The following is a 12,500-nucleotide window of genomic DNA, read 5'->3' as shown; positions in this document are numbered from 1 at the left end:
TGTGGCGTTAATAAAGACGAGGCAAAACTGACCAATCAGAAACGATGTTTACCAGTTCCTTCAATCGATAAATGAGTTATGTAATCGCTTTACAAGGCTAAAAAGTTAAGAATTACTGCAGGTTTCTGTCGCTGCTTCCCTTTCACAGTCTTTCTGCTACAACATTTGAACAAGAACTTGCTTCCTGGGGTTATGGAATGGGAAGCCGAGGACGAAATGACCAAAGGAAACTTTAGTAAAGCCCGAGAAAAGTTCGACATGCTTTTGAAAAGGGACAAATCAAAAGTTAAATTGTGCCTGTTGGGCAAAGCTGATTGTTTGGCCTTAGAGGGACATTTATCCGAATCTCTGCCGTTGTACTCTGAGGCGTTTCAATGCGGCAAAGTACATCCAGATCGACTGCTTCGTTTTGTAAATGCACTATCGAAGTTGATAGTATACGAGGGCGATTCATCGGAACAACCACGCGAAGATAACAGTGGCTTGCAATGTAGAGTTTGCACCGGGATTCTTTATGATCCCGTAACTATATCGTGTGGTCATTCCTTTTGTAAGCTGTGCTTGGAAAAACAAGAGAGCAAGAGTTGCGAACGCTGCAAATGTCCATTCTCTCACAGTCCAAAGAAAACAAATGTTATCCTTCAGAACGTGTTGGAGAAATCATTTGACAAAGAAATGGAAGCGACTCGTTTGCGTTTGGAAGGAAACCAGCTACACCGAAAGAAAAAGAGCGTGGAAGCGATCGAAAAATACAGAGAGGCTGAAAAGCTGAGTAAGTAATCAAATAGTCATTTATATTGCAGTTCAAACGGTTTCTTTACTTGAAGTTTTCAAATGGCGGAGCGAGTTTGGAATACCCCGCCGTCATTGTTTTTTTTTCCTGTTATGGGGGCTTTGTGGCCATGAAGTCTTGATCAGCGAAATGAAGATAACGAATTTAAAATTCGTTGAGGAAATAAACACAGCGAAGGAGGGAAGGAGTCTTTCATTGGAATCGGAAATAGTTACCAAATAGTTATAAATTATGGTTGTCATGCATGTTGCGTAACACCTTTTCGTTTACTGCCATGATCCTTTATTACGTTCAGTATGTAATTAATTTGTGACCACCTCTCGCCGAGAAACATATACAGGTTGGGAAAGCAGTGGTGATATTGAAGTGGTGTACTTTGCATTCAATCGTTCTTACTTTTCGTGATTAATTTCATTGGAAATGGAATGTTTTGCGCGATGCTAATATTATGTTTACTTGTCCGCTCACAATCACTTTCATGGGTTTCCTTTCATGATTTTTGACATATTTTGGGCGAAAATTTTTATCTGCCTTAAAAACCATTAGCTTAAAAGATGATTTGCACCAAACAACACGAGTGTACACTATTTATGAGTCAATTGAGTCAATGAGTTAGTGCAATTAACCAAACCATAAAATGAAAGCTAAAATTTTAGAGTGCTTAGGCGAACTAATCACTGAAACGAGGGCTTAGGCTTAATCAATAAATTATTGTTATAGTCTATGGACTGTGAGTCTCATTGACTCACTGATTTATTGACTCATAAAACATGGAACCTCAAACAACACACCTTTTTCCCTGCCAATTTGACATACTGTATGTCAACTAACCTCCTGTTTCCTTACTTGTTTTGAATGGGATAATATCCATTCATTATCAAAAGGGTTACATACTGTCGTTGCCTCTAAAGAGAAGCCAAAAGTGGCCAGGAAATTTGCTTCACTAAGAGTGCCTATTTCGTTGGAAAGAATGAGAACTAGGGAGGGTGAGAAGATGCCCCAAAATTAAATTTTTGGGAGGGGAGGTGGGGTCAGTGAGGTTTTCCACAGTGTTGTGCAAGGCAATCTTTCACTTGCAACTCCCAGTTTTTCTACTTTGTGGTGACAATTAAACATTTGCTTTTTGTGAGGTAAGTTGCATGACAGGAGTTATTTGGGGGTGGGGGTTAGGGGTGAGGGTAGGGGGGTTAGGGTTGGGATTCAGCCCCATATTGCTGGTTTTTAGGATTGTTGTTTGTCCCTCGAAAGAATTCCTTATGCTCTAACGGTAATGCACTTGGGTAGTGGTACTGCCTGCTGGTCAAGACCCAATTTGGTGAAAGCAACTTGGAATAGCTGCATTCAATCCATTTTATTTAGGGGTTGCGGAGAGGAAGGAGCTGTAGCCCCCCCCCCCCCCCCCCCACCTGCCACTTTTTCTTTCAGTGTTGTTTTTGGCATGATCCAAGACTGAGTAGTTTGCATTCATTTGTGGGAACAATGGGCCTTAGCTTCCACTGCCTGTTAAAAACTCCACTCCCAACATGTAGGAAATGACATCTTAGAGGCACATATCTTAAAAAAATTTCCCAATGGAGCATGTCCCCGAATCTTCCTAGAGAGTTGTGCCCACTGGGCTCGTGGGTACAGCTACGCCACCCCTAAAACCTCCCTTAGTTGACAGGGTTGGAATCTCTGTTATTGTGACATAGTACTGGTTATATTGCAGGCAAATCTGATCATTTGATTCCAAGTAACCTTGCTTGTGTATTTCTGTCACTTGGCAATTTTGAAGAAGCTTTGGAAAAAGCCAACAAGACTTGTGAACTCCAGCCAACCTGGCCAAAAGTAAGAACAACAAAGATATGCTCCCAGATTCCACAAGGGTCCCTCAAGGAAGCATATAATTATACAACGAGCTTGCACTTTTTTACTGCTTTTACTGATTTGTTTTCATGAAAATCTTTCATCACCACTGGTATGTTCTTTATTTGAGAAAAAAAGGTGAAGTGGTTGAGATTTCCGCTATCACATAACAAATCTATGGTTTTAATTAAATGTTTAGGGATTTTACCGAAAGGGCTGTGCCTTGTTAGGTCTTCAACAGAAGGTAGAGGCAGCTGTGTCATTTTTACACTGTCTTGTGAGGGATCGTGACAACAAAGGAGTCCAAACATCCTTAACAAAGGTAATGTTATTTTCTAAGGACATCTCAACTACCAGTAAGTACCGGTAATAACCACTTTCTTTTTAAATGATCGGTATCAATAATTCTTTATTGTGTGGTTCCAGAAAATTTCCATATACTACTGTAGATAAAAATTACACCTGCAGCATAAAAAAATATCACGGAGATAAGCATTGAGGTATTTTCTCGAATTTCGCTGTGACAGCAAAAATAACTATGTAATTATTAAAATAGTTTCTTGTGTGTGCAACGTAATTTGATGTTGTTTTGGCTACGCATAAATTCCTATTAATACAAGACAAAATGACGTTTAATTTTTAATAGTTCAGTGACACACTTTTGGCACATTTCTTTGTTGTGCTCTGCATGACAACAAAATCAAATTTGAAGGTTTGGGGGCAATGTTAGAACACTGCATGTCAGGTTTACATAACTGTCTTGAATTCTTCCAACTCCCCTGGGTGTTTAGATGAGGTGATGTAAACAAGGAAAAAGTCGTCTCTTGCTTTAATTTTTAAAATATTTCTCAAAAATAATTCAACAAAGGATGGAAAATGCTGTTTTTTTTTCTTCTTGATTGAAACAGATTTTCTTGATACATGCTCTTATTTCCTACCAGCCAATCAAAACGTGCATCTGACAACACATAACTACGGTAATCAAAATTTGTGTGATGTCACAGCCATGTTTACATACTCTCATCTAAACACAAGTATTGACCAATGAAAGTGTGCATACTATCCTAATAATTTTTACTGTAAAACTGCTCAAGTACCAATTTACTTTTAGGATACTTCACTCATATTGTGCAACATTAATGAGATGGAATAATCTTGAAAGACTCAGGATAAGGCAGTTTTTAATTTGAAGTGATGTTTAATGTGCTGATGTTTCTGTCTTATAATTATATCTTAAAGTCTATAATGTTTGGTGAGCAGAGCATGACCCCAGAGTTCTTTGAATAAATTTCAAGACACATCTTGTTTAACATTAAGAATAAAGTTAAAACAAAGCTCTAATTCTTGTACATACTGGTGGGATCAGATTGTAATTGTTTACCTTTACCAAAATACCCATGCATGGCCAGGTCTTAGTTGGCCTTGCATGATCAGGCTCGATCATTCTGTAAGGCAACTTGTGATCAAATTTAAAGGTCATTGAGTGGGTGAGTGGAAAACAATGATCAAAGACCCACAAAAAAAACAACAAAGACCCCTTGGAAGAAATGACAGATGAAACACTTATACATGTAATAGGAACTTTTTTTCAGGCAATCATCTTTGTTTTCCACACAGTCATAGACTTCAATTCTCAAGCTGGTCAGAGATATTTCTCTATCTTTCATTGGCACTGTTCTCACTACTACTAACAGCTGTAGGGCTAATTTCCAGCTAATTTCCATTTGATAATAAAATATTAATTCCATTGTTATCCAGTGCTCTGTATCCAACTTGCTTCTGCAGCTGGAGTAGAATGGCATTCACTCTGTCCTGTGAGGGCTCTTTGAATAATAAAGAAGACAAGACATTTTAATAAAAGATGACTATTTCACTTTTACGTTTGTGGCAGCTCATCCATGAGGTGATAACTCAAGATGTATCAGCCTCCACAAGCTGTAAACAGGAAAAAACACCTGGAACTGGTGATGATGTTTGCACAAGTGAAACAACAGATCCCATTCTTCAAAGACTAAGGAATCTATTAACTTTGGTTGAACAGAGTAAATCATATGGAAATATTAAAGGTAAAATTCAGTCATGTAATGTGGGTCCTTATCTGAGGACTGCATGCACAACCCTTGCCCCTTTTATTGGCAGCCATTTAACTTTGAACAACATGTGTGAATTATGCTCTGCAGTGCGGCCCAGTGGTTAGGACACTTGCCTAGAGATCTGGAGTTCCCGGGTTCAAGACATTTTCTGACCACTTGTTGAATTTGTTCGTGGTAGTTCCTGGTTCAACTTCTCAACTGCACTTGTAAATAGTCAACTGGTTTGCCTCTGGCCAGTTGGGATTCTTAACAGTTCTTGTTGTTGTGTTCTGTCGTTTCGTCGGCCCTGAAAAGCCCCTATGGGGAGTGGTCAATTAAGTATGTATGTGCACAGCTATTGCTAACCACTCAATTTTAATTTTACTGGAAAAACTGTTGCAAATAAAATTATTAAGATTTACTAAATTTAGTGTACAAGGTGCTTGGCAACAAGCAAAAGGACTACTGAGGGCACAATTCGAACCTGCAACTTCCGTAACACCGGTCTGATGCTCTACCCACTCAGCGACTACAACTCATGGGGAGCAGGGTGGTTTATCTAGGTCCTAAATTGACAATGTGTCTTGCTGGTCTGCAGATACATGAAATGATGGAAACTAGGTGTAATGCACCCATGGGAAGGATAGGATACAGACCAGCGGGACACATTGTACGCATAGATGCCAAGTTGTAGGGAGAGGCTCGCTGGAGATTTAATGGAGCGCCTAATCCGAGCGAACAACAAAGGCGCAAGCTTTTCGAGGGGAGTCCGGGGGAATGCCCTCCCCTCCCCCCAAGGGAAAATTTTTAAATCTGAGTTCTCCTAGATCACTTTTCCTGCATTCTGAGTTGATTTAATGACACATTTTACCATGTCACTTCGGGCAAACAAACACGCGCAGTGAGAAGAAAAGGGCTCTGGGGTCTAGAATTTCTTGATTTCTCGTCAATTTGCCGCTGATTTCTCGTTGATTTCACGATTTCGCAGATCATGAACAGTTTTACGTTTGTGGAACAATAATTTTATATTTGTTAACCCAAGCTCAGCTGGAGATTTTGCTTGCTTGGCTGGAGAGCTGGAGATTGAGTGTGAAAGCTGGAGACTTGGCATCTATGTGTACGTTCAGGACCTAAATAAATGACCCTGCTTCCCACGAGTTGTCTTAACTCAAGGGGTAGAGCATCCAACGGGTGAATACGTAGGTCGTAAGACTCTGCCTAGGACTCTGATTTTTCTGTTGTCTTTTCGCCTGTTGTCAAGCAACTTGTATCCTCTCCTTCCCATGTGTGTAAATTTTTGCCCCCCAGTTTGAGAAGAGTATAACTTAACCCATTGAGCCCCGTTTCTCGCCAGCTGGGGACATACTTGGGCATTTGAGGTGTCAAATTGGGTACTGTAAACACCCACAGATAAGCTGCACCCTGAATTTAGCTGCTCAAATTTAATATTGGAAAAAACAAGTTTTTGAAAGAAATGAAAAGAAATCCAAAGTCGAGTCTTTAGAAGTCTTCTTCATCCGCTGTTCATCAAACGTAAACTCACTTTAACATTGAAATGGAAAATACTTAGTCTTACCCACAATTTTTCCATAGATTTTTGCATTACAACAAGAACACGAGAGGCGGAGAGTGTAAAGTGCAGGTTGCAGGTCATTGTTTTTACTATTATAAAATAACTGAAACAACCCAAACCTTTACAAAATGTTAACGTTAGGCTTGAACATTGTGTTTTAGGCGTAATATGTTAGCATTAGTAAAGTTTTGGGTTGTTTTAGTATGGTGAAACAGTGACCTGCAATCCTAACGTGCAAACTGCAGTTTACACCGTCCCTCTAATTGAGCAGAACATTTGCAGGTTATAGTAACCATCATTAGAAGATGGAAAATTGGACACCAGAAGCAGCCTTTTGATTTCTAGGGACTATTTTTGGGAAAAAGATTTGGCTTATCTGCGGGTGTTTATGCGGTACTTACCGGTAATCTTTTATTTAACAAATCATTAAATTTTGAACATTCAATAATAAATTATGATCAAGAACAAGTGATTTACATTTGAAGTGAAAAAACTTGCAGTGTTGGGGAAGTTATGAACATTTCCAAGGCTGGCTTAATTAGAGGATGAGCTACACCAGACTTATTTTTAAGGTAGATCTTAAACCTCTAAAGTTAAAATGATTTAGATTGGGCACCAGATTGAAGAGTGTTAATATTCATTGTTCATTCAAGAGTAATGCCCTTAAATAAGCTGCCTTCTTTATTATTTAGAAGGCAGTTTGTAATCAGTGTCTGACAATTGCAGACTAATGTTAAATCACAGTTTTGAAAGCTAACATTTCAAAACAATATTATTATTATTGGTTTATTTGTGGAATTTCCTCTTTGGATCATCAAGGACAGCTGTAAATAAGTGTTGATTCAAATGTTGTATTAAACATTTTATAGTACATGTACAATCATGCACACGTGTCTGTGCCTCAGAGGTTGTGTTGGTCAGCGATAGAAAATTAACATGAAATCCATGATATTTAGAGAAATGCCCTGAAGATGATGAACCAGACATAAAGAGGTTAAAGTTTCTGAAGTGCTGCTCTACAGAAGACCTTGAATGCACCCTCTGTTGCAGGTATTACAGCCCAAATTAATTGTCTTACTTACAGTGTAAAATTGTATGGTATTGTTAAAAGCAATCTTGAGTTGAGTGTCCTCAGCAATATTAATTCATCCATACGAGGACTAGCTCTCAATCTATTCATGGCTTTTTATGAAATCACAGCCTAAGCATCAGTAATAATGCAGAGGATTTTGCTTTATAAGTTGCATACAAAAATGTGTCTGCTGAAGGCCAATTGGTGCAAACACGTTGACACTACAAGTATGCGTAAAATCTAAAATTTATATGATCATCAAAATGTTGGTTTCTTTAAATGAGAGGAAAACAGGAGTACCAAGAGAAAATCTTGAGAATAAAGGAATACAACCCATGCTACACCTTAATTCAGTTTACAAATTTATATACATGAAGACCAAATTATAGACAGGGATGAATTGCTACTCCAGTCTACAATCTAAGCCCCTATAATTTGTATGAAAATTTTACATCTTGTATTTAGTAGATTGAACCTTACTAATGAGAATCTTTGTCATTTTTTAGGTTATTTTATGAGCCAGTGACCACACCCTGTGGCCATGTATTTTGTCGTTCTTGTCTTAATTGCAATCTTGATCACAGACCAACATGTCCAATCTGTCGATTTTCATTGAGCAAGGTACAAGACACAACCATTCACTTATTATGTTTGTATTATTTTAGTATTTTGTATTTATTTAGTAGTATGCAATTTCTCCAGAACTGTGAAAGTGTGCTGAATAATACTGGTACAGCTGTATATGCAAGCCAGTGAGCCAAGTCTGCAACTTTTTTACCGTAAACCCATTCATTAACTTTAAAGAATCACCTGTTACCCTACCCAGGGATATATCCCTGGGTAATACAGTGTAGCTAAGAAAAGATTAAGCAGGCTCGTCAAGAAGCCCAGTCAGCACTTTTGGACTGTACATGTACGTCTTTGAAATCAGCTAGACCAGGTCTTTGTACTCTGTTGAATTTTCTTACTTACTTAGCACTTAGATCTCTCCGCGCCAGAAGGCGCATAAGGCCGCAACCCTCGTCTTCCAACCCACTCTGTCTTCCGCTATGACTTTGACTTCTCTCCAGCTGTTCCACCCTTCACTCTTTCGCTCATTCTCCACAGTTCGTCTCCACGTGGTCTTTGGTCGACCTACTGCCCGTTTCCCTTCTGGTTGCCACCCTAACGTTACCCTGCAGTTGTCGGTTGCATCTTTTCTCAAGACGTGCCCGATCCAGTTCCAGCGCCTCCTGCGGATCTCATCACTGGTCTTATTTATTCCTGTAATATCCCCTATCCTCTCGTTGCTCACTCTCTGTGGCCACCGAATTCCGAGGATTCGTCTGAGGCACACAAACTGGAATGCGTCCATCTTCTTTTCCTCCACCTTTGTCATTTTCCATGCCTCGCATCCGTAGAGTAGTACTGGGCGTACTAGCGTCTTGAACAGCTTGATCTTCGTTTGGCGTCCTATGCTCCGTAACCTCCATATCTTGGTTAGGTTATAGAACGCCCTTCTTGCTTTATTTAGTCGGTTCCTAATATCTTCAGTTCCACCACCATCTTTCCTGACCGTTGCTCCAAGGTATACGAATTCTTCCACTTCTTCGACTTCATCTTCTCCAATCTTGACCCTGTCCTGCCGTTTTGCATTCGATCTCATCATCTTGCATTTTGCCGCATTGAGCTTCAGTCCTACACGCCCAGCGTTCTCCACCAATCGATCCGTCTTGCTCTGTATATGCTTGTACTTCGACGAGATCAGCGCAATATCGTCTGCGAAGTCAAGGTCTTCTAATACGCTGGTGAAGTTCCATCGTATTCCATTCTTATGCCCGTGTGTCGTCTTTCTCATCACCCAATCTATTGCTATGAGGAAGAGAAATCCTGACATAACACACCCTTGCTTGACTCCCGTCGTGATCTTGATCCACCTCGTCTGTTCCCCGTCATCCATTACCGTACACTCAAATTCCTCATACATGATTTTAACCATCCTCACCAGCTTTTCAGGTATGCCGTACGACTTCATGATCTTCCACAAGCTTTCTCTATGGATCGAATCAAAGGCCTTCTCGAAGTCAATGAAGTGTGTGTACAGCGTCGCTCTCCACTCATTCACCTGCTCCATGATGTTGCGGAGAATGAAGATCTGCTCCACTGTGCTCCTATTCCTACGGAACCCCGCCTGTTCTTTTCTGAGGGCCTCATCCACTCCCCGTTGGATCCGATCGATTATGATTCGGCCCATGATTTTGCTCATTACTGGCAGCAGTGTCACTCCTCTCCAGTTTTTACATTCGTTCAAGTCCCCTTTCTTTGGTAGTTTGACGATGATGCCTTCCAGTTATCTGGTATTCTCTCTTCCTTCCATATCTTCCTGTATAGTCTTGTCAGTTCTTGTACTGCTATGTCGCCGCTTGCTTTCAGCAACTCTGCGGGTATTTCGTCCATTCCAGGTGCCTTTCCACTTTTCGTCTTCCTTAGGGCTTGTCTGACTTCATCTTCCCTGATCTCTGCTGTGTCCATCTCCCTCATCTCCTCTGCCGCTGTCTCCTCATCTGTTACAGGGTTCGAAGGCGCCTTCCTCACAAGCACTTCTTCAAAGTGCTCCGCCCATCTCTCAAGTCTCACCTCCTTGTCCTTGATTGCTTCTCCATGCTTATCCTTTACGGCAGCGGCTTGTCTCATCTTCTTATTAGTTAGTCTTCTTGCCGCCTGGTACAGCTCTCTTGTGCGTCCTTTCTCAGCAGATCTCTCAGCTTCCTTAGCGATCTCTTCTGTCCAGTGTCTCTTATCCTCTCTTGCCCTACGTTTCACTTCTCTGTCCTTCAGCCTGTACTCTATGCGCAGCCTTCCTTTGACACGCTCTGATCTGGTACTGTCAATTTTATTTCCTATCTGCCTCCTTTCCTCTATTGCCCTCCATGTGTCATCCCTCAACCATTGCTTGCTCCTTTTCTTCACCCTTCCCATCACCTTATCTGCAGTCTCTGTGTACACTTTCTCTATCTGGCTGCAGTCGTCATTCACGTCCTCTTCCACCTCTAGTGCTTCGAACCTGTTGCTTAATTCGATGTTGAACCTCTCTTTAAACATCGCACTATCCAGCTTTTGTGTGTCAAACCTGGCTTTGATCTTCTTCCTATTTGGGTCTTTGTGGAGCTTCATCTGTAGTTTCGTTACTACGAGGTAGTGGTCACTAGCTGCATCTGCTCCTCGCTGCACTCTAGTGTCAGTGACTGACGTCCTCCATATTCTCCTCATCATGATGTGGTCTATCTGGTTCCTTGTTTGCCCGTCAGGGGAGACCCACGTGGCCTTGTGTATGTCCTTATGGGGGAAGCATGTTCCGGTGATGACAAGGCCGTTAATGGAGCAGTACTCGCACAGCCTCTCTCCATTGTCGTTCCTGCTCCCTAACCCGTGTCTCCCTATAACCTCCTCCATCTCGCTGTTATCGTCTCCCACCTTTGCATTCATATCACCCATGACGATCACAATGTCATTTTTGTTGCACCTGTCCGTTGTTGTCTGTAATTGGTGATAAAAGTCATCTTTCTCTTCTGGTTGAATTTTCAGCTGGCAGTAACTCTCCATGAGCCACTGAAATTCGCCGGCAGCCGGGTGTTAGCGACATCCCTGGTTACATGGAGTGTCCTCCTTGTGCCTTCATGTACTGACACAAACAGCCTTTGAACACAGATTGAGAGAACTGGGACTAAATCAAGCTTTTAAAGGGTATCAGGGTTGTGTTAGGGTTCATTCTTGGTTTATATTTTAATGTCACTATGTAACGCTGAGCTGACCCTGCAGGCTCTAAAGTAAAGGTAGTCTGCATTAGGAAGGAGCTAAGTGATAACAGCTTTTTTAAACAAAGGCCAAGAAAAGTAAGCAGAATTTACCGTGAGCACAAAGAAGGCCTATGGTTGGATTAGTTTAGAGATATTTTTGATAGTTCTTTACGCATGGTGCTAACCAGAATAGCGTGATAATCAAAGATTTTTCATGTTAATATGAGACTTTTGTTTGGTTTAACTTTCAGTTTTTGGCTGAGCGAAGGCAGGTATGAACAAAAATTTAAATTAAATTCTTATTTTCTGAATAACTTTTATTCTTAGTTATTTTTTAGCAAACTCTATAGTAACCACTTGCTGGGCTTTTGTAGTGAATATAAAATAAATTATTGCCTACAGTGTACTTTCATCATCATCTTCATTCTGCTGCTAAATTGCACCTTTAAAATATCCAAGTAAAACACTGGGCACTCATTTATCCTCAGGCAACAATAATTATCTACTCTAAATACACCTTAATGGCATGCTAATCAGAAGAAGTCTCTGACAGTATTTCTTGTTGGAGCAAACTCCTTCACCTCATGGTAAATAAATTACAAGGAGTACCACAGGATGGAGGACAATTCTGTCAAATTGTCCAAATTATAATAGTTAGTTCCTTTTACTCATCTGTGTGCTTGTAGAACATTACAGTAAACATAACCCAGCTGATTGAGTCCACCCTTCCTGAAGAATGTGCAGAAAGAAAACAAATACATGAAGAAGAAATGGAAAAGTTAGCAAGGTGAGAACAATTTGACTTAAGGTAAGTAAACTTATACCTCGGGAAAAGAATGAAGGGGACTGCATTATGTACTGGTCAATTAATGAAATTTTCATTTTCAAATACATGTAGTGCCCAACACCCTCAAGGCATTTAATTTCTTGATTTTAGCTGCTCTACTGCCCACTCTACACTAAGGTGTGGGTTTGCAGACAACCACCCATCATCTCTTTTGCACCTCATTAAAAAACAAAAGAGCTCATTGTATCATACCTCATTCCTTTAAAACAATACTGAATTTACTTAATGTTCTGCAATCCCACACCTCTCCCCTCCTACAGCAAGCCGTAAGTACATGTACATTCCAGATGATTTAATACAGGCTCAGTTTCTGCCACTCAATGGGCTTTTGGGGTGTGACCTCCCTTCCAGAACACTAGCAAGTAATCAAAGGTATGCACGCACTCCATGCATGGGCATTTTATGTTTAAACCCATGGTGGAGATGCGAACCTTCTCTGACATGAGCTCCTTTAATAACTTAACACACTATTACTGTTTGCAGTGTGGCCGATGACACTACAGAAGATGTTCCTATCTTTGT

At 40.6% G+C, this 12,500-nt stretch overlaps 2 protein-coding genes across 3 annotated transcripts in view; one reads left to right on the top strand and one right to left on the bottom strand.

Annotated features, from left to right (window-relative positions):
* Window positions 1–60: 60 nt before the first annotated feature.
* The window catches only part of LOC138000535 (LON peptidase N-terminal domain and RING finger protein 3-like), a 17,765-nt gene continuing 5,325 nt past the window's right edge, over window positions 61–12,500 (top strand). The window contains exons 1-9 of one of the 2 annotated variants that reach the window (XM_068847018.1): window positions 61–772; window positions 2,502–2,620; window positions 2,838–2,960; window positions 4,530–4,704; window positions 7,240–7,333; window positions 7,862–7,976; window positions 11,383–11,403; window positions 11,818–11,918; window positions 12,462–12,500. The exon at window positions 12,462–12,500 is cut by the window's right edge and continues 132 nt beyond it. In XM_068847018.1, the coding sequence (XP_068703119.1) occupies window positions 193–772; window positions 2,502–2,620; window positions 2,838–2,960; window positions 4,530–4,704; window positions 7,240–7,333; window positions 7,862–7,976; window positions 11,383–11,403; window positions 11,818–11,918; window positions 12,462–12,500 (1,367 nt within the window). In that variant the 5' untranslated portion in view covers window positions 61–192. The remainder of the gene's footprint in view (window positions 773–2,501; window positions 2,621–2,837; window positions 2,961–4,529; window positions 4,705–7,239; window positions 7,334–7,861; window positions 7,977–11,382; window positions 11,404–11,817; window positions 11,919–12,461) is intronic. The other variant, XM_068847017.1, reaches the window with a different exon arrangement.
* LOC138000537 (COMM domain-containing protein 5-like) overlaps window positions 4,330–12,500 on the bottom strand; it is a 27,418-nt gene continuing 19,247 nt past the window's right edge. Inside the window, exon 7 of the mRNA XM_068847023.1 lies at window positions 4,330–4,461. The gene's annotated coding sequence lies outside the window, so the exon portion shown is untranslated. The remainder of the gene's footprint in view (window positions 4,462–12,500) is intronic.

This window comes from Montipora foliosa, chromosome 4 (assembly GCF_036669935.1).
Source record: "Montipora foliosa isolate CH-2021 chromosome 4, ASM3666993v2, whole genome shotgun sequence".
Classification (NCBI taxonomy): domain Eukaryota; kingdom Metazoa; phylum Cnidaria; class Anthozoa; order Scleractinia; family Acroporidae; genus Montipora; species Montipora foliosa.
This window is presented reverse-complemented; position numbering and strand designations above follow the sequence as displayed.